This window comes from Notolepis coatsorum (assembly GCF_963971535.1).
Source record: "Notolepis coatsorum genome assembly, chromosome: 6".
NCBI lineage: Eukaryota > Metazoa > Chordata > Actinopteri > Aulopiformes > Paralepididae > Notolepis > Notolepis coatsorum.
Window position 1 is genome coordinate 73394008 of NC_140170.1, and position 22954 is coordinate 73416961.

Sequence of the window (22954 nt, forward strand, 5' to 3'; positions counted from 1 at the left end):
CTGACTGACTGACTGACTGACTGACTGACTGACTGACTGACTGACTGACAGACGGTCAGGTCGGTCTGACCCAATGGTGAGCATGTTGTTTGTTTGAGGCTTCTAGACTGATAACAACAACCACCTGTGTCTCTATTGGCCTCAGAGCACTAATGAGCTGCCTCTCAGAGAGGAAGAGATGTGATGTTTCCTCTTGGCTCTGTGATGGTTTTTTATTATTCTATATATCCTCTGATTATCCTTTAATTAACCAAGGAAACTATATAAGAATTAATGGTTGTCACGTCAGAATACCAGCGTTCTATACCAATTAAACTATAAAAGAAGGAAGGGTCATCACGTTAGAATACCAGCGTTCTATGCTCTGCTTGGTGTCAGACGTTGGTGCCAGTTCTATTGAAGCCTGTGTTCAAATTCAAAATATACCACCTATCTGAGGAACTACCTACAGTAAGATACAGAGGTACAGGACAGTAAGCTACAGAGGTACATGACAGTAAGATACAGAGGTATGTGACAGTAAGATACAGAGGTACAGGACAGTAAGATACAGAGGTACAGGACAGTAAGATACAGAGGTACAGGACAGTAAGATACAGAGGTACAGGACAGTAAGATACAGAGGTACAGTACAGTAAGATACAGAGGTATATGACAGTAAGCTACAGAGGTACAGGCCAGTAAGATACAGAGGTATGACAGTAAGATACAGAGATATAGGACAGTAAGATACAAGTCAAGTCAAGTCAAGTAATTTATTTATATAGCACGTTTAAAAGCACGAGAGCCAACCAAAGTGCTGTACAATCAAAGCTTAAAATCAATGTCCTAATATAAAATACACAAATACAAAAATACAAAAAGGCACAGCAGGACAAGACAGTACATTCAGAGAATAGGACAGTAGGACAACACACGGATAGGGGAACACAAAGTACAGTAGCACACAGGGGACAGAGGAGCATAAGAAGAGATACAAGAGGGAGGGGGCAGGATAAAATTACATGGGAGTGTGTGAGTTAGGGTGTGGGAGAATCAGGGTTTATTGAAGGCCAGGGAATAGAAGTGGGTTTTTAGACGGGCCTTAAATGTCTCCAGCGAGGGGGCAGATCGGATCTACAGGGGAAGCTGGTTCCATAGCTTGGGGGCCACGGCCTTGAAGGAGCGATCGCCTCACTTTTTGAGTCTGGTGCGGGGGGGGGGGGGACCAGCCGAGCCTGGTTGGAGGATCTTAGTGACCTGGGTGCTGCGTAGGGGGTGATGAGCTCGGTGATGTATAGGGGTGCTGCACCCGATAGTGCCTTAAAGGTGAGGAGGAGGATTTACAGAGGTACAGGACAGTAAGATACAGGTATATGACAGTAAGCTACAGAGGTACAGGACAGTAAGATACAGGTATATGACAGTAAGCTACAGAGGTACAGGACAGTACGATACAGGTATATGACAGTAAGCTACAGAGGTACAGGACAGTAAGATACAGAGGTATAGGACAGTAAGATACAGAGGTACAGGACAGTAAGATACAGAGGTACAGGACAGTAAGATACAGAGGTACAGGACAGTAAGATACAGAGGTACAGGACAGTAAGATACAGAGGTACAGGACAGTAAGATACAGAGGTATAGGACAGTAAGATACAGAGGTACAGGACAGTAAGCTACAGAGGTATAGGACAGTAAGATACTGAGGTACAGGACAGTAAGATACAGAGATATAGGACAGTAAGATACAGAGGTATAGGACAGTAAGATACAGAGGTACATGACAGTAAGATACAGAGGTACAGGACAGTAAGATACAGAGGTACATGACAGTAAGATACAGAGGTATAGGACAGTAAGATACAGAGGTACAGGACAGTAAGATACAGAGGTACAGGACAGTAAGATACTGAGGTACAGGACAGTAAGATACAGAGGTACAGGACAGTAAGATATAGAGGTACAGGACAGTAAGATACAGAGGTACATGACAGTAATATACAGAGGTACAGGACAGTAAGATACAGAGGTACAGGACAGTAAGATACTGAGGTACATGACAGTAAGATACAGAGGTACAGGACAGTAAGATACAGAGGTACAGGACAGTAAGATACAGAGGTACAGGACAGTAAGATACAGAGGTACATGACAGTAAGATACAGAGGTACAGGACAGTAAGATACAGAGGTATAGGACAGTAAGATACAGAGGTACAGGACAGTAAGATACAGAGGTATAGGACAGTAAGATACAGATGTATAGGACAGTAAGATACAGAGATATAGGACAGTAAGATACAGAGGTACAGGACAGTAAGATACAGAGGTATAGGACAGTAAGATACAGAGGTACAGGACAGTAAGATACAGAGATATAGGACAGTAAGATACAGAGGTACAGGACAGTAAGATACAGAGGTATATGACAGTAAGATACAGAGGTACAGGACAGTAAGATACAGAGATATAGGACAGTAAGATACAGAGGTATAGGACAGTAAGATACAGAGGTACAGGACAGTAAGATACAGAGGTATAGGACAGTAAGATACAGAGGTATAGGACAGTAAGATACAGAGATATAGGACAGTAAGATACAGAGGTACATGACCGTAAGATACAGAGGTACAGGACAGTAAGATACAAAGGTATAGGACAGTAAGATACAGAGGTATAGGACAGTAAGATACAAAGGTACAGGACAGTAAGATACAGAGGTACAGGACAGTAAGATACAAAGGTATAGGACAGTAAGATACAGAGGTATAGGACAGTAAGATACGAAGGTATAGGACAGTAAGATACAGAGGTATAGGACAGTAAGATACAAAGGTATAGGACAGTAAGATACAGAGGTATAGGACAGTAAGATACAAAGGTACAGGACAGTAAGATACAAAGGTACAGGACAGTAAGATACAGAGGTATAGGACAGTAAGATACAAAGGTACATGACAGTAAGATACAAAGGTACAGGACAGTAAGATACAAAGGTATAGGACAGTAAGATACAGAGGTACAGGACAGTAAGATACAAAGGTACAGGACAGTAAGATACAAAGGTATAGGACAGTAAGATACAGAGGTATAGGACAGTAAGATACAAAGGTACAGGACAGTAAGATACAAAGGTACAGGACAGTAAGATACAGAGGTACAGGACAGTAAGATACAGAGGTATAGGACAGTAAGCTACAGAGGTACAGGACAATAAGATACAGAGGTACAGGACAGTAAGATACAGAGGTACAGGACAGTAAGATACAGAGGTATGACAGTAAGATACAGAGATATAGGACAGTAAGATACAGAGGTATAGGACAGTAAGATACAGAGGTATAGGACAGTAAGATACAGAGGTACAGGACAGTAAGATACAGAGGTACAGGACAGTAAGATACAGAGGTACAGGACAGTAAGCTACAGAGGTACAGGACAGTAAGATACAGAGGTACAGGACAGTAAGATACAGAGGTACAGGACAGTAAGCTACAGAGGTACAGGACAGTAAGATACAGAGGTATGACAGTACGATACAGAGGTATAGGACAGTAAGATACAAAGGTACAGGACAGTAAGATACAGAGGTATGACAGTAAGATACAGAGGTACAGGACAGTAAGATACAGAGGTACAGGACAGTAAGATACAGAGGTACAGGACAGTAAGATACAGAGGTATAGGACAGTAAGATACAGAGGTACAGGACCGTATGATACAGAGGTACAGGACAGTAAGATACAGAGGTACAGGACCGTATGATACAGAGGTACAGGACAGTAAGATACAGAGGTACAGGACAGTAAGATACAGAGGTACAGGACAGTAAGATACAGAGGTACAGGACAGTAAGATACAGAGGTACAGGACAGTAAGATACAGAGGTACAGGACCGTATGATACAGAGGTACAGGACAGTAAGATACAGAGGTACAGGACAGTAAGATACAGAGATATATGACAGTAAGATACAGAGGTATAGGACAGTAAGCTACAGAGGTATAGGACAGTAAGATACAGAGGTATGACAGTAAGATACAGAGGTATATGACAGTAAGCTACAGAGATATAGGACAGTAAGATAGAGATATAGGACAGTAAGATACAGATGTATGACAGTAAGATACAGAAGTATATGACAGTAAGTTACAGAGGTATAGGCCAGTAAGATACAAAGGTACAGGACAGTAAGATACAGAGGTACAGGACAGTAAGATACAGAGGTACAGGACAGTAAGCTACAGAGGTATGACAGTAAGATACAGAGGTACAGGACAGTAAGATACAGAGGTATAGGACAGTAAGATACAGAGGTACAGGACAGTAAGATACAGAGGTACAGGACAGTAAGATACAAAGGTATAGGACAGTAAGATACAGAGGTATAGGACAGTAAGATACAGAGGTACAGGACAGTAAGATACAGAGGTACAGGACAGTAAGATACAGAGGTATAGGACAGTAAGATACAGAGGTACAGGACAGTAAGATACAGAGGTACAGGACAGTAAGATACAGAGGTACAGGACAGTAAGATACAGCGGTACAGGACAGTAAGATACAGAGGTACAGGACAGTAAGATACAGAGGTACAGGACAGTAAGATACAGAGGTATAGGACAGTAAGATACATAGGTATAGGACAGTAAGCTACAGAGGTATAGGACAGTAAGATACAGAGGTATGACAGTAAGATACAGAGGTATATGACAGTAAGCTACAGAGATATAGGACAGTAAGATAGAGATATAGGACAGTAAGATACAGATGTATGACAGTAAGATACAGAGGTATATGACAGTAAGTTACAGAGGTATAGGCCAGTAAGCTACAGAGATACAGGACAGTAAGCTACAGAGGTATATGACAGTAAGCTACAGAGGTATATGACAGTAAGATACAGAGGTACAGGACAGTAAGATACAGAGGTACAGGACAGTAAGCTACAGAGGTACAGGACAGTAAGATACAGAGGTACAGGACAGTAAGCTACAGAGGTATATGACAGTAAGATACAGAGGTATGACAGTAAGATACAGAGGTATATGACAGTAAGCTACAGAAATATAGGACAGTAAGATAGAGATATAGGACAGTAAGATACAGATGTATGACAGTAAGATACAGAGGTATATGACAGTAAGTTACAGAGGTATAGGCCAGTAAGATACAAAGGTACAGGACAGTAAGATACAGAGGTACAGGACAGTAAGCTACAGAGGTATGACAGTAAGATACAGAGGTATAGGACAGTAAGATACAGAGGTACAGGACAGTAAGATACAGAGGTACAGGACAGTAAGATACAAAGGTATAGGACAGTAAGATACAGAGGTATAGGACAGTAAGATACAGAGGTACAGGACAGTAAGATACAGAGGTACAGGACAGTAAGATACAGAGGTATAGGACAGTAAGATACAGAGGTACAGGACAGTAAGATACAGAGGTACAGGACAGTAAGATACAGAGGTACAGGACAGTAAGCTACAGAGGTATGACAGTAAGATACAGAGGTATAGGACAGTAAGATACAGAGGTACAGGACAGTAAGATACAGAGGTACAGGACAGTAAGATACAAAGGTATAGGACAGTAAGATACAGAGGTATAGGACAGTAAGTTACAGAGGTATAGGCCAGTAAGATACAAAGGTACAGGACAGTAAGATACAGAGGTACAGGACAGTAAGCTACAGAGGTATGACAGTAAGATACAGAGGTATAGGACAGTAAGATACAGAGGTACAGGACAGTAAGATACAGAGGTACAGGACAGTAAGATACAAAGGTATAGGACAGTAAGATACAGAGGTATAGGACAGTAAGATACAGAGGTACAGGACAGTAAGATACAGAGGTACAGGACAGTAAGATACAGAGGTATAGGACAGTAAGATACAGAGGTACAGGACAGTAAGATACAGAGGTACAGGACAGTAAGATACAGAGGTACAGGACAGTAAGCTACAGAGGTATGACAGTAAGATACAGAGGTATAGGACAGTAAGATACAGAGGTACAAGACAGTAAGATACAGAGGTACAGGACAGTAAGATACAAAGGTATAGGACAGTAAGATACAGAGGTATAGGACAGTAAGATACAGAGGTACAGGACAGTAAGATACAGAGGTACAGGACAGTAAGATACAGAGGTATAGGACAGTAAGATACAGAGTTACAGGACAGTAAGATACAGAGGTACAGGACAGTAAGATACAGAGGTACAGGACAGTAAGATACAGAGGTACAGGACAGTAAGATACAGAGGTACAGGACAGTAAGATACAGAGGTACAGGACAGTAAGATACAGAGGTACAGGACAGTAAGATACAGAGGTATAGGACAGTAAGCTACAGAGGTATAGGACAGTAAGATACAGAGGTATGACAGTAAGATACAGAGGTATATGACAGTAAGCTACAGAGATATAGGACAGTAAGATAGAGATATAGGACAGTAAGATACAGATGTATGACAGTAAGATACAGAGGTATATGACAGTAAGTTACAGAGGTATAGGCCAGTAAGCTACCGAGATACAGGACAGTAAGCTACAGAGGTATATGACAGTAAGCTACAGAGGTATATGACAGTAAGATACAGAGGTACAGGACAGTAAGATACAGAGGTACAGGACAGTAAGCTACAGAGGTACAGGACAGTAAGATACAGAGGTACAGGACAGTAAGCTACAGAGGTATATGACAGTAAGATACAGAGGTACAGGACAGTAAGATACAGAGGTACAGGACAGTAAGATACAGAGGTACAGGACAGTAAGCTACAGAGGTATATGACAGTAAGATACAGAGGTACAGGACAGTAAGATACAAAGGTACAGGACAGTAAGATACAGAGGTACAGGACAGTAAGATACAGAGGTACAGGACAGTAAGATACAGAGGTACAGGACAGTAAGATACAGAGGTACAGGACAGTAAGATACAGAGGTACAGGACAGTAAGATACAGAGGTATATGACAGTAAGATACAGAGGTACAGGACAGTAAGATACAGATGTATGACAGTAAGATACAGAGGTACATGACAGTAAGATACAGAGGTACAGGACAGTAAGCTACAGAGGTATAGGACAGTAAGCTACAGAGGTATATGACAGTAAGCTACAGAGGTACAGGACAGTAAGCTACAGAGGTATATGACAGTAAGCTACAGAGGTACAGGACAGTAAGCTACAGAGGTATAGGACAGTAAGCTACAGAGGTATATGACAGTAAGCTACAGAGGTACAGGACAGTAAGCTACAGAGGTACGTGGGAGCTTCCCTAGGATGGCCTGATATATAAATATGTACATGTGTGATTCCCTCTGTACAGAGAGGTCCATCTTGTCATTTCATAGAGCACACTGTGGTGAGGAAGACATTTGGCATCAGCCCACCTTCTGATGCCACCAGGACAGCTACTGCATGCCGGTCTTAATCCATGTCCTAATATTTATCCCCTGGTAGCAGACTAAAAGTGGTACCTGTCTATGACCTGCTCATACAAACCGCATGACACTAACAAACTTGGTTTAGGCCAGATAGTGTTAATGGCTATATTTTGTGAAAGAAATAGGGTGTCATTGTCATTCCATTAGTGTCATTCCATTAGCGTAGTTTCATTAGTGTAGTTTAATTAGTGTCATTCCATTAGTGTAGTTCCATTAGTGTAGTTTCATTAGTGTAGTTTCATTAGTGTAGTTTCATCAGTGTAGTTTCATTAGTGTAGTTTAATTCGTGTCATTCCATTAGTGTAGTTTCATTAGTGTCATTCCATTAGTGTAGTTTCATTAGTGTCATTCCATTAGTGTAGTTTCAAAAATAACTCACAAGTAAAAGACAGCATGTCTTGAGAATGCAGCTTTATTAAAGAACAATTCTGTAATTGGCCATTGGCACCAATAATAACATTTTACAAATGTGCAATTACAACTACAGTATGTAGGACTGTGCAGATTATCACCACTAAGTACGTGCATAAAAGCAGTGATTTCTAAAACCAGTGTTGTGTTTTATTCATCCATTTCTTATAGAACATATTAAAACGTGTTTCCTGTAATCTGAACACTGTTTGGTTTCTGGTGCAGTATGAAATGTGACTAGTTTAGATCAGGTTAGTGAGGTACTTCATCTGCTCTGTTCACTTCAGACAATGTGCCTTGTTCAGCAATAAAAGTTATTTTAAACTAACTCAGACCCCTCTAGGGACATTCAAAGGGTTTTCAATCCTGTATTTTTTGGATGCAAAGTACCTCATAGGCTGGCAATAGGGTAAACTGGGGTAAGATGCCCCCCTTGAGAACAATATCTATTATTATCTATCAAAACACATGTACTTTTAATATTAATGATATGTACACAAGTTACCCCCCTACCGGGGGAAGATGCCCCCTAGGCTAGAATGTATTGTATCAACAAGCTGAACAAAATAACCAATACTGTCTCATTAGCCAAATGCATCATGTAAAAAGAGTTCAGTTTTTTCCAAAATCGCACACATTTATTTTAACCCCCGGGAGGCGAACAAATCCAAGCTATAGCGATGCCACAGCAGCTTAATAGAACTAGCTACTATTTTATCAACATAATACTTTTTAAAGTGATATAGGTTAATAGAGCGAGTAACAATATTCCCATAATACATTTTAAACTGTTATAATACATTTATTAGCATACAGTGGCTATTGTGTTATTTTGTTGTTTCTCAGAAATGTATAATATTAGCTATAGGCTAGCCTATTCTTACCTCTGGGGCATCTGACCCTGGTTTACCCCATCACTAACTCACTGTCACTCATTCAGTCAGTCATTGATTAAGACAATCAGGCAGTAAACACACGTTTTCAGTTTGCAGTAATAACATAAAGTAGAACTGACCTCAACTTCATGCAAACCAATGTTTTTTTGTAGCGTGTAGAGTGTCTCGGCCGCGAACACTGAGCCAGACCCAACGAAATGGGACATTGTCCTAAATAGTTTTATTATGAAACCTAAACAACACAGCTTCTGCTATCAAAATGCAAAGGTTGTGGGACGTCGAACAATTATAAAAACAAAACGAGAAAACAATCTGAACACATCCAAAAGCGCTGTCACTCAGAAGAGAACAATATGGTCATTATACTCTGTATCGTATACCGTTTACATGGTCCAACTCATTAAACACACACACACACACACACACACACACACACACACACACACACACACACACACACACACACACACACACACACACACACACACACACACATATAGTGTACACACACTGTACACACACACTGTACACACATACTGTACATACACACATACTGTGCACACATATACTGTACACACACACTACACTTTTATTGTACTCACACATACTGTACACACACATATACTGTACACACACACTGTACAGACACATACTGTACACACACTGTACACACACACTGTACACACACACTCACACACATACTGTACACACACACACACACACACACACACACACACACACACACACACACACACACACACACACACACACACACACACACACACACACACACAAACGGTATTCTCTCCTTGTTCAACAAAGCTACCATTTGTCGTTCTTCAGCCCCAGGACGTGGCCCCGTCTTTACGCAGCAGCATCACCCAGGGGCCAGAGTCCTGCAGCCTGACCTCCCTCCCCGCCGGCAGGCAGGACCAACGTGACGGGGCCCGGCCGGCAGACAGGAGCACGCCATCCAAAGCAACTCAAGCCATCAAAGGCGAGCTCATTAAACCTCTCTATACGCTCTGATTACAGTTTCTTCCATAACTGTTCCACACGATGCTTGTGCCTCATGTGCAATCGGAGACGCCTTTGAAACTGGCGAGCGAACTGACGACCGTCACCTCTTCGTTCAGCGCCTCCTTGCCGTCCGACCTCCTCTGGCACAGAAGCGTCACCAGTTTCTTGGGCAGCTGGCTGCTGAAGAGCAGGTAAATGCAGGGATTCGCGCAGCTGTTCAAACTGGCCAATAGCATCAGGATTGTGAAAATGGCAGCTGGAATGACGAGGACAAGAGGAGAGTGTCAAATAGTTGCTAAAGGTCACCCATCACATCATTGGAGTGTTCCTGTACATTTACATTCATATTTACATTTACATTTAGTCATTTAGCTGAACGCTTGTATCCAAAGCGACGTTACAAGTTCTGTACGACAAGTCAGCAGGAAGGGTACAACTCTGGCAGCTAAGGGTAAGTAACATTTTATTTGTATTTTATTTAACCTTTATTTAACCAGGCAGGTCAATTAACTCATTCAGCACCAGCCATTAGCTGGGTCCTGTTGTAGCTATGCCACGCTTTAAAGATAGGAATGTGTCACCTTGTTTGTAAAGCTATATCTATATTCTATATTATAGCTATGGGGACAATACTATGATCATTTGACACTGACTTTCTTCCATCCAAGATGCAAAAAATAGATACTTTTTTCATGCATACGTTCACGCGTTATCCGGTGGTGAATATAAGTAAGATTTCAGAGTGGTCCGGGATAATTCCTGGGAAGCGAGTAATAGGGCGCAACGTGAATTCTACTATAAGCGTTGGCGTTTCTTGCCTGGACACGCTACTATTTCCAAATCAAATGTATATAATAGGTATTATCTTTCATCATGAATGCATGAAAGGGGGGGGGGGGTCGTTTCTGATGCTTTGATTGCCAGTAACGGCATTCATATTTGAACACTAAAAATGCTGATCAGCTGGATCGGTATCAAAACATTCTTGGATCAATCTGAAATTGATGTCAGATAGTCCTTACCTGTGGTCGGTGGTATTCCAAAAAGAATATTCCAATTGTCTAATCGCGATTTCCAGTAGGCCTAATGGTGTCCATCTGGTCCCGGACATAATTTTGCACAATTTATGGATTGAGTGTGCCAAATGCGTCTCGAAGTGCTCGGATGAAGTGACTTACTCGGCTCTGTCTAAATATAGCGCCCGGTGACATTTGAGTTTAAAGGGGAACTATTTTACTATTTCTTTCACTATTTGGGCACTTTTACACAATTCCTGTGAGTCTATGGAACACCTCTGTAATTTTTTATCTTTTGTTTTTATCCACTTTTTCTCCCATTTTCTATATTTTCTCCCATCCCAATTTCGTATCATCCAATTCAACCCTCCCCTGTCACGGACGCTGTTTCTTGCCTCCCACAAGCCGGCTGCAATGTGGACTAAGTCATACATAGCACAAGTCCCCTCCGGCACTTGAGGTAACAGCAGTCGCATCTTTTCACCTGCGCAGCTCGATCTCTCAGTGGCGAGGAGTAACGCGTGGGAGGCTCACGCTGCCCCCGACACTTCCTGATTCTACTGCGCAGGCGCACCAACCGACCTGTAGGAGTCGCTGTCCACAACGCCCGATCCCCACCCATCAGTTTCCCACCCCCTAATACGGCCAATGTGTATTAGTACGGACAACCAGCTAAACTGAAAGCAAATGTGGAGCGCTGGGCTCGAACTGACGAGCCCAGCGTCTCCAGCATTTCGTGGCGAGCGCCTTGCCCACTACGCCACGTAGCCGCCCCTACCTCTGTAATTTTTTTATTTTTTTTATTTATTGTTTTGTATTTCTAATCAAGTCCTCAAAAACAGCATTTTTCTACCTCAAGATCTTAAGCCGTTTTGAGCCTGGGCTCCAACCACTGTGTGCAGCGCATCATGTACCTGATGCCACACAGCCACATTATCATGCAGCGGTGTCTCTCTGACATCACAAATCATCACATTTTCAGATGACTCAGTTCAGTGAGGGTGAATATTGTGAGAGGAGAATTGGAAGAATGCGCCAATATGAGAATTAGAGACATAGATCATATTAATATAAGTTCACATAGCTAGGAAACAATGCTAAACACTCAAAGGCCATTTATAAGATAGTTCCCCTTTAACACAGAGTTAGATATAAGGTTTCAAAGGGTGGGTGACACTGCCATCTGGCAGGATGCGGCCGGTATTGCACTTTGGCGATCTCAAAATCCTTTCATATGGCAACACCGAGGTCAATGGATGAATAATGAATGAAAATAGCGAATAAAAGAACAAACAACCAAAACCCGAGATATCTCAGGTTCTGGCGTCCAACGCATGGCGAGTTAACCCCGAGATATCTCGGGTCTGGCAATTAAAGAGTTAAGAACAAATTATTATTTTCAGTGATGGCTTGGCAAGAGGACAAAGGTCCCATCAAAAGGGTAACAGGGCACGGGGACACATTTATAAAAAAATATATTTTTAAGATAAAAAGACAGATGGTATAAACATCAAATAGGTACGGAAAATAGTTAAAACACAAACAAACAACCAAATAAAATGACATGATACATACATGAAGCAGAACAGTCAAATTACAGTTAAAAGGCGTGACAGGTGTGTAATATATAGAGAGGAGAAGTGGAATCAACATGTGCAACAGTCAGCTATAGGGACTGTTGCAGTTTCTGCTTAAACACATGTAATGACGGAAGTGATGAAAGTTTAAGGGGGTTTTGGAGAGTTCCAGTCATTTGCTGCAGCAAAATGAAAGGAATTCTGCGCCAAAGACGTGCAGGCCTTGGGAATAGATAGAGTGATGACGATGACGTCAAACAGTGTTGGACTTGAGTGTTAAACATGGTATAGACAGTGGCGTAGCGCCCCCGCACTGCAGCTGCGGAGCTTAGGAGGCCCGCACCAGCCTAGAGTTAAGGAGAGACAGTACCCCCGAAATCGCCTTTTTGCATTTTTTTCAAGTGCCAATAGAATATCGAAAACACACAATTAGTTGCTTATTTTACTTCATTTTGTCTGATTGTGTCCATAGTTTTGTTCACAATTACAATACAAAACTTTGAGGTTGTTTTCTCAAAAACTGCTTTTTACTTACACACAAAGTCTTGGAACTCCATTTCCCTAGTACCTACACACACCAAACTTTCCACATTTCTTCCTATCCATATCCTGCTTCTAATCCCAGAAGGGTTTGTTGATATATCCTTCATAGCATGTATAGTATATACATTTTATACCAAAACTAGGCGAAAATCGATTTCTTTTTTAATGACAGTACAGTATTCCCTGAAGTGTGGGCTGATAAGAGGACATAGCCCAATCCCTTCTGGAAAAAGTTTCGTTTTGAAAGTATCAACTAAATGAAACCATGTTTTTGAATCTGGCATTATCCATGTGTTAGGGTTTGAAACCGACCTCAACAGCACGGCACAGACAGGTAGTTCAGAGTTAGCCAAACACTAGGGCATATTTATTTACAGAGTCAAAAAGAGTCAAGCAACAATTCTGAACAACAAAAAAGGAGACTGCCGTCGGCAGAGTTATCTGCGGCTCTGCAGATCCTCTCGGTGTTAGAGGTGGGGAATCGGCGTTGACGCCGTTGTGGCTCTGCAGATACTCCCAGCTTCAACTCGGAGTGGAAACAGAGAGAGAGAGAGAGAGAAATCAACAACAGTCCAACGGTACACAGAGGCAGTGTAGTTCAGTCCCCCCTTAGCTGAGTCCAGAACGAACCAAAAACGATACTCTTCAGTGTTTATCCAAAACACACAATTTAGCTGAGTCCAGTGCAAACAAAAATGATAATCTTCAGTGTTATCCAAACACACAATTTAGCTGAGTCCAGTGCAAACAAAAACGATACTCTTCAGTGTTTATCCAAAACACACAATTTAGCTGAGTCCAGTGCAAACAAAAACGATACTCTTCAGTGTTATCCAAACACACAAAAACAGATAATCCAAAAAGGGTTTGGTTCCAACTCACCAAAGCGCAAACGCGTAAAGCGGGCAACGAGGCGCAGCTCCAAACGGAGGATCAAGGTATTCACCAGCGGCAATCCAAAGATGTCCTGGAGGGAAAGTAGACGAGGCACAACAACGGGGGGAAAGCAGGCAGGAGCAGTAGTATTCAAAACGACCAGACATCGATTGAAAGGAGGTCCCAGTATATGAAGCCTCTGGAGCGCTAATCACAAACTATGACAGGTGCATGATGAAATTGGTAATCGCTCCAGAAGCGTGTGGCGGGGAATGCACCAATCAACACAGTACCTTAAGAAGCGTGGCGGGGAACGAACCAATCCTCACAGTACCCCCCCCTCCACGGGAGCCACCCGGCGACCAGCCCGACCCGGCTCGTCCGGATGGGCACGATGGAAGTCGGTGATCAGGCCGGGGTCCATGTTGAGCTGGCGGGAGACCCAGCTCCGTTCCTCCGGGCCGTATCCCTCCCAGTCCACCAGGTACTGGAACCCCCGACCCCGCCGTCGAACGCCCATCAACCGGCGGACCTGCCACTGGGGGTGTCCGTCCACCATCTCGGGAGGAGGCGGGTCCGGAGCAGGAGGCATCAGGGAACTGAGAGAGACAGGCTTAACCCGGGACACATGGAAAACGGGGTGAATGCGCATGGACGCAGGAAGCTTAAGACTCACCGCCGCCGGACTGAGTACCTTCAGAACCTCAAAAGGACCGACGAACCGGGGGTTAAGCTTCTTGGCCGAGGACCGAAGCGGAAGGTCCCTTGCGGACAGCCACACCCTCTGCCCAGGGTGGTACGTCGGCGCAGGGACCCGGCGCCGGTCATCCCCACGCCTGGCGCGCTCCGATGACCGGAGCAGCGCAGTCCTGGCGATCTCCCAGACCCGACGGCACCGGTCGAGATGGTCCTGTACGGAGGGAACTGCCACCTCCGACTCCTGTGCAGGGAAAAGAGGGGGTTGGTAGCCCAGGGATATCTCAAAAGGTGAGAGGCCGGTGGCGGAACTGACCATGGAGTTGATGGAGTACTCGACCCAGGGAAGGAAACGGCTCCAAGAAGCGGGTTTCTCGGCAGCCACACACCGAAGAGCAGACTCCACGCTCTGGTTCATCCTCTCCGTTTGTCCGTTAGTCTGGGGATGATAACCAGAGGAAAGACTGACCGTTGCCCCCAATACCTTGCAAAAAGCCCGCCATACCTGGGAAGTGAACTGGGGCCCCCGGTCCGAGACGACGTCCTGGGGAAACCCATGGAGGCGGAACACGTGGCGTGTCAGGAGGTCCGCTGTCTCGGCCGCCGAGGGAAGCTTGGGAAGGGCCACGAGGTGAACCCCCTTGCTGAACCGATCCACCACGGTCAGTAGGCACGTGTTCCCCTGGGAAGAAGGAAGACCCGTGACGAAGTCCAACGCCACATGGGACCAAGGGCGGCTCGGAATGGGAAGCGGCTGCAATAGCCCGGAGGGTGCCTGATGGGAGGCCTTGCTGCGGGTGCAGACCGCGCAGGCCAGTACGAACTCCTTGACGTCGTTCCTCATGGTGGGCCACCAGAATCGACGAGCCAGGAAGGAGAACGTGCGATGAACGCCTGGGTGGCAGGCGAACCGGCTGGTATGGCCCCACAGGAGGACCCGGGACCGGACTGAGTCGGGGACGAAGAGGCGATGAACCGGTACATTGCCTGGAGCGTGATGGAAGCGTAGGGCACGCCTTACCACCCCCTCGATGCCCAAGGTGACCACTCCCACCACCCTGGCCTCTGGGAGGATGGGAGTCGGGTCCTCAGTGGTTGGAGCCCCCTTGGAGTGTAACCGGGACAGGGAGTCGGCCTTCGTGTTGCAGGAACCAGGGCGAAACGTCAGCGAGAAGTCGAACCGACTGAGGAAGCTGGCCGATCTTGCCTGCCGGCCATTGAGGCGCTTGGAAGCACGGATGTACGTCAAGTTCTTGTGGTCCGTCCAAATGGTGAATGGCTCCTCGGCCCCCTCTAGCCAATGACGCCACTCCTCCAAGGCAGCCACAACCGCCAGCAGTTCCCGATTGCCGATGTCATAGTTCCTCTCGGCAGGGAGGAAACGACGTGAGTAGAAGGCGCACGGATGTACCTTCTGGTCCGTTGCCGACCGCTGAGATAAGATAGCCCCTAGTCCAGTATCCGAGGCGTCCACCTCTACGATGAACTGTCTCTTGGGGTCTGGATGGAGCAAGACCGGGGCGGTAGTGAACCTCTTCTTGAGGGAGCGGATCGCAACACACGCCGCTGGGGACCAGTCAAACGGCAGGGCGGGAGAGGTTAGCCTGGTAAGTGGTTCCGCCACCTGGCTGTAGTTCCAGATGAATCTTCGGTAGAAGTTGGCGAACCCGAGGAAGCTCTGTAACTCCTTCCGAGAGGTGGGTTCCGGCCACTCCTCCACGGCCCGGATCTTGGGAGGGTCAGCTCGGGTCAAGCCTCTCTCCACGATGAAGCCCAGGTAATCGACGGAGTCGGAGTGAAATCTGCACTTCTCTGCCTTGACGAAGAGCCGATTGTGGAGGAGGCGCTCCAGCACACGGCGGACATGCTGGGTGTGTTCCTCGAGGGTCTTGGAGAAAATGAGGATGTCGTCTAGGTATACCACCACAAACTCCTCCAGCATGTCACGAAGGACGTCGTTAATGAGCGCCTGGAATACCGCCGGATCGTTGGTGAGGCCGAACGGCATTACCAGGTACTTGTAGTGGCCCCTGGGAGTCTTGAAGGCGGTCTTCCACTCATCGCCCTCTCGGATACGGACCAGATGGTAGGCACTCCGGAGGTCCAGCTTGGTAAAGACGGTAGCCTGAGTGAGAGGCTCGAAGGTGGAGTTCATGAGAGGAAGAGGGTACTTGTTCTTAATGGTGATCTCGTTGAGCTGGCGATAGTCGATGCAGGGTCGAATGTCTCCGTCCTTCTTCCCAACAAAGAAGAAACCGGCCGCCACAGGGGAGGAGGAAGGCCGAATGAGTCCTGCTTCCAAGGACTCAGAGATATATCGATCCATCGCTGCCTTCTCAGGGACGGTCAGACTGTAGAGGCGGCTGCCGGGAAGGGGAGCCCCTGAGCGGAGGTCGATGGCACAGTCGTAAGGCCGGTGAGGCGGAAGGGCCTGAGCCCGGGACTTACTGAAAACCTCCTCGAGGTCGTGGTACTCGGGGGGTATAGTCGAGAGGTCCGGGGGCGGCTCACAAAGGGGGCTCCGGGGCGAGGGACAGGATGCCGCCTGAAGACACTGGGCATGACAGGCCGAGCTCCACCCCCTGATGGTACCGGAGGACCAGGCGATGTGGGGCTCATGCAGCGCGAGCCAGGGCCTGCCCAGGACTACTGGGACAAGAGGGGATCTGGTGATGAAAAACTGGAGTCTCTCGACGTGGTTACCAGCAATGGTGAGAAGGACTGGACAGGTGCGTTGAGTGATGTCAGCCAGGCGGTGTTGGTCCAACGCGAACACCTCTAAGGGTCTCACGAGGTCCTCTAGCGGAATGTTGGCCTGGGTAGTAAACTCGAAATCCAGGAAGCTCTCGTCAGCACCCGAGTCGATGAGTGCCTCCACCGTCGCCCGTTGGTCCGCCCAGGCCAGGGTGACGCTCATCAGACGACTAGGTGGTGCACGGTTCTGGGAACGAGAAAAACGGCTCACCAGGATCTCCCGGGGTCCCGGCGAGCCTGGTCTTTTGGCCGGGTGGGGCAGTTGGAGATACGGTGCCCATCCCGGCCGCAGTAGAGGCAAAGGCCGGACCTGAACCTGGCCTCCCGTTCAGCCGGGCTAAGGTGTGAGCGTCCCAGCTGCATGGGTTCCTCCTCGGGCACCGAACGGGAGGGGAAGGAACCACCAGTTGTGGTGGGCGCAGGACGGACCGCAGTACCGTCACAAGTGCGGGGGGTCTGGGGAACTTCTGGAGGTCCCAGTCGGGCTCTCTCACGCCTTCTCTCCCGGAGGCGTCCGTCGATGCGAATGGCGAGGCTGAATAGGTCCTCGAGGGACTCAGGTTCCTCACGGGTCGCGAGCTGGTCCCTTACAGCGTCATTGAGTCCCCTCATGAAGGTGAGACGAAGCGCTTGATCGTTCCAACCGCTCCCCGTTGCTGCCAGTCTGAACTCCAGCACGTAGTCGGTGACCCCGCCACTGCCCTGCCGGAAGGTGCCCAACCGAGCTCCTGGGTCCTGGCCACGGGCTGGGTGGTGGAAAACCCTGCGGAGCTCTGCCACGAAGTCTGGGTAGGAAAAACAGAAATCAGCCCCCATGGCCGAGGAGGCAGTAACCCACTGTGCTGCCCGGCCTGAGAGCAGGTTAGTCATGTAAGCCACTCGGGCTCCCTCTGAAGTGAATCGGCTGGGTTGATGAAGAAAAACCAACTCACATTGCATGATGAATGTGGCACAATCCTCGAAGTTACCATTGAACAACCGTGGTTCGGAGAGACGGGGCTCCCGAGGTGCGGGATCGGGAGGCGCATGGCCTGCCACGGCTGCGGGTGGTGCTCTGGCCGAGACTCCTGAAGCAGGTGCGGTTACAAGCAGGGCGTTAAATGCTTCACTCAGAGTTTGCAATTGGTGAAGAATATCAGCCTGCTGATTACCCTGGGCTGTCTGCAGGGTAGCCAGAGAGCCAAGGGACACCTGAATAGGCAGGACCTGGGCTCGGAGCTCCTGTACAGCAGCCGCAGCCGCACCTAACTGTAGGCTGTGGTCATTGTTTAATTCAATCTGGACCGCCAACGCTGTTCTGACTCTGTCTGTGTCGGCTGAGGTCGTCATGGTCGGGTCGTAATGTTAGGGTTTGAAACCGACCTCAACAGCACGGCACAGACAGGTAGTTCAGAGTTAGCCAAACACTAGGGCGTATTTATTTACAGAGTCAAAAAGAGTCAAGCAACAATTCTGAACAACAAAAAAGGAGACTGCCGTCGGCAGAGTTATCTGCGGCTCTGCAGATCCTCTCTGTGTTAGAGGTGGGGAATCGGCGTTGACGCCGTTGTGGCTCTGCAGATACTCCCAGCTTCAACTCGGAGTGGAAACAGAGAGAGAGAGAGAGATCAACAACAGTCCAACGGTACAGTGTAGTTCAGTCCCCCCTTAGCTGAGTCCAGAACGAAACAAAAACGATACTCTTCAGTGTTTATCCAAAACACACAATTTAGCTGAGTCCAGTGCAAACAAAAATGATAATCTTCAGTGTTATCCAAACACACAATTTAGCTGAGTCCAGTGCAAACAAAAACGATACTCTTCAGTGTTTATCCAAAACACACAATTTAGCTGAGTCCAGTGCAAACAAAAATGATACTCTTCAGTGTTATCCAAACACACAAAAACAGATAATCCAAAAAGGGTTTGGTTCCAACTCACCAAAGCGCAAACGCGTAAAGCGGGCAACGAGGCGCAGCTCCAAACAAGGTATTCACCAGCGGCAATCCAAAGATGTCCTGGAGGGAAAGTAGACGAGGCACAACAACGGGGGGAAAGCAGGCAGGAGCAGTAGTATTCAAAACGACCCGACATCGATTGAAAGGAGGTCCCAGTATATGAAGCCTCTGGAGCGCTAATCACAAACTATGACAGGTGCGTGATGAAATTGGTAATCGCTCCAGAAGCATGTGGCGGGGAATGCACCAATCAACACAGTACCTTAAGGAGCGTGGCGGGGAACGAACCAATCCTCACACCATGTTGGTAATGCGAGACTTGGCGATACATGCAAATGTGTGCATATTTAATTGAATAGGAAATGCCTCATTTGCATATATATAAACATAAAACTTGCAATATATTTTTTCTTAGTTTTTATGTACATAACAGACTGGGAAAGTTCCATAGTGATATCTATTCAAATATTTTTGCCTATTGGGGGGTACTGTCTCACCATAAAGAGTGTTATACAGGACTTTGCGCAGAAGAATGAGACAATCTCATATAAAATAATAGGCCTAACATGAAGCAGCTCATGACTGCAGCTCCTCTGTAGCATACAGTATGTGTGTTTTTGGCTACTTTTCTTTTATACCGAATGTCATGTTAGTGAACCATTCCGTTGTGTGAACTCAAAAGATAGGCTATAATAACGAATGTTCTACAATACCTTCATGTTACAAAAAATACAACGCCACTTGTTTGTATTGTTGTGTCAATGATGCCTGAAAAAAGAAACATAAAAAAAAAAGCTTTGTGGCCGTGATGTCTATTCCATGTCACTCTGATTTACGGGAGGCGCCCTGCATGGTCCGACCTGCGGGGGAGCCCCGAAAACGTGTATACTGTACATACACATTAGCATATAATATAGGTAAGGTAGATTCCTTAGTAGCAAAGTGCATGAATGAATGAATGAATGAATGAATGAATGAATGAATGAATGAATGAAAACTTTATTTAACAGATTGCAGAATGGGCACAATACAGTACGGCTCAATACACACAATTGTTAAGGGGCTGCAGACCAGAGAAAGACGTTTGTCTTGTTTTCAGGGCATACATCTCCATCAGGGCATACATCTCCATAAATGTTCAGGGGGGAGGGAATAAGTGCTTACTTATTAAGAAGTGCTGTATATTCTGTATTGTTTAATATAAATTCATTTTTTTTATTCCAATCCCGATTTGTATTTGAGATTCCCAAATCCCATCGGACTTGAGTTCTTCGTGTCCCTCAGTGAGTATAATACCAGCATTCAACTGTATGGGCCACAGCGGTTTCTATCATCATCATCATCATCACCACCCACGCTATGCATAAATATATATAGGTCCGCGGAAGGCACGCTGAGGAGGCCGTGCAAACTGCAATGGAATATGGGGCATCTCTCTCTCTTTACCTAATATTTTGATTCTATCCTGACGGCAGGCACGTGCACACATAGAGCCCAAGGGTCCCCCATTTTCAATTCATAGTGACATTTATGACATACACACAACATACATGACATCATGACATTTATGGCATAGGGTGGGACATACTGACATACAGGTATATAGTACTGTTACATTTGTGACATAATATGATATGCAAATATACAGTACTGTTACCCATAAATCCTGACAGAGAGTATATATATATAATAGTAATAATAATAATGCATAATAGTAAAAGTATGAGGTTATATTTATTTATATTTTTGAGATGTTGATTTAGGTTTTTTCTTTGCGTAAATGTGTTGCGTAATTGCGTAAATGACATTTACAACAACAGGATTGTTCTAAAGACAAAACATGACAATATAATACATGTATACCACAAGTATTTGATAACTTACTTTGCGTTGGCGCATTTGTGTCCCAAACGGACCAAAGCTGGACAGTGAAGAACGGCGTCCAGCAGATGATGTAAGCGAGCACTATCACCACCGTCATCTTCACCGTCTTGATCCGGGCCTTGGACACCCCGGCGACGCTGCTGGTCCTGGAGGGGAGCCGGAGGGTCGCCGCGCCACCGGCCTCCTCCTGGTGCGTCTTCTGGTAGAGGTTCATCTGGATGGCGCGGCAAATGCGCGCTTGGCAGAAAACAACCGCGAACACGGGGAAGACAAAAATGACCAGCGTGATCCAGGTGATGTACGTCCTCAGACCCCAGGGATGGATGAAATTCCCCCAGCAGTCGAACACCCCGGGTGCGACCTGGACGCGCGAGAATATGAAAACCTGCGGCAAGCTGCCCAGGCAGGAGAACCCCCAGGCCGTGCACACCGGGACGTTGATTCGCGCGCGCCGCCTCTGGAACGTCACTATGGGGTTGCATATGGCCTGGTAGCGGTCGAACGTCATCGCCACGATCATGTATGTCGAGGAGAACATGCCGAGCACCTGCAGGTACTTCACCAGGCGGCACAGCAGGTCCGGTCCGACGAACCGGTCCGTGATGTCCCACATGAGCTGCGGGCACACCTGGAAGAACGCCACCACCAGGTCCGCCAGGCAGAGGTGGAAGACGAACACGCGCATCCTGGACATCTGCCGGCGCTCCGTCCAGAGGAGGAGCAGGAGCCCGGTGTTGAGGACAGCGGCGCTGGCGAAGATCACGCCGAGGAGCGCAATCTCCAGCCGGGCCAGGCTCTCGTCCCGAGGCGCCTCCACGTCCAGCCCCTGCGCACTGAAGTTACTCCCGTTCAGAGGGTGCATTGTGCGTAAAGGTATATCCTGTTGGGGAAATCACAAACAGACATGATCTATTTATTACTAAAAGATTTGCACTACACATCACTATAACTACTTTTTGCATTAAAAAAAATTGCAATTGTACTTTGTTTGCATTTTGTAATTCACTTTGTAGTTTAGGTTGTATATTGTATAGTGTCATTATTCTTTTTAAATGGTAAATAGCTGCTTTTTTATATCGCGCTTTTATCCAAAGCGCTTTACAATTAGTTACTCACATTTTACCCATTCACTCACACATTCAGTCACACATTCACTCACCGACGGCGGAGGCAACCATGCAAGGTGCCAACCTGCTCATCGGGAGCAATTAGGGGTTAAGTGTCTTGCTCAAGGACACATCGACACTCTGCCCGGGAGGAGCGGGTATCGAACCGGGAACCTCCGAATTGCCAGACGATTGCTCTACCTCCCGAGCCACTGTCGCCCCTACTTTTTACTTTAATGTATAAAGCACAATGGAGGCTATACCCAAGCATTTCACGTATAATACATTATTATGACAAATAAAACAAAACTTGCGACGTTTGAATTAATTATATCACAAGTGGGGATTGGTTGTTTTGTAAGATCAATCATCAACACGATTACATTTGATTTTATAGTATGAAATGTGATACGACTAATATTCACTGAGAGAAATAACCCCACAACACTATCCTTTTAAGTTGTCAAATTGAAAACTAAACAAAGAAGACAACCTACCGATGCTCTCTCAGGTGGGGGTGATGATGATAGTTCTTGTTGACTGGTCTTAGTTGAACTGGTCCGGTGTTGTTGGTGCCCATGTGTTTTATCTGAGGGGGGCGGAGCTAACGTTCAGCACCATGATGACGCCGGCGTTAGTTGTCATAAGGCAAGCCGTTGTTGTATTATAACATGTATTGATTGGTTTGATGACTGATACCAAATGCGTGGACATTTGGAAAACAAGGATAACTTAACAATAATAAATAAATAAATAAATAAATAAATAAATAAATAAATAAATAAATAAAT

The 22954-nt window shown here is 46.1% G+C and overlaps 1 protein-coding gene across 1 annotated transcript; it reads right to left on the reverse strand.

Moving 5' to 3' along the window:
* Window positions 1-9824: 9824 nt before the first annotated feature.
* Window positions 9825-21919, reverse strand: LOC311229554 (vasopressin V2 receptor-like; the record flags this gene model as incomplete). Its single annotated transcript, XM_084315630.1, has 2 exons — window positions 9825-10030; window positions 21058-21919. The coding sequence occupies 2 exons, from the start codon at window positions 21917-21919 to the stop codon at window positions 9825-9827; spliced, it is 1068 nt and encodes a 355-aa protein (XP_084171756.1).
* Window positions 21920-22954: the final 1035 nt, after the last annotated feature.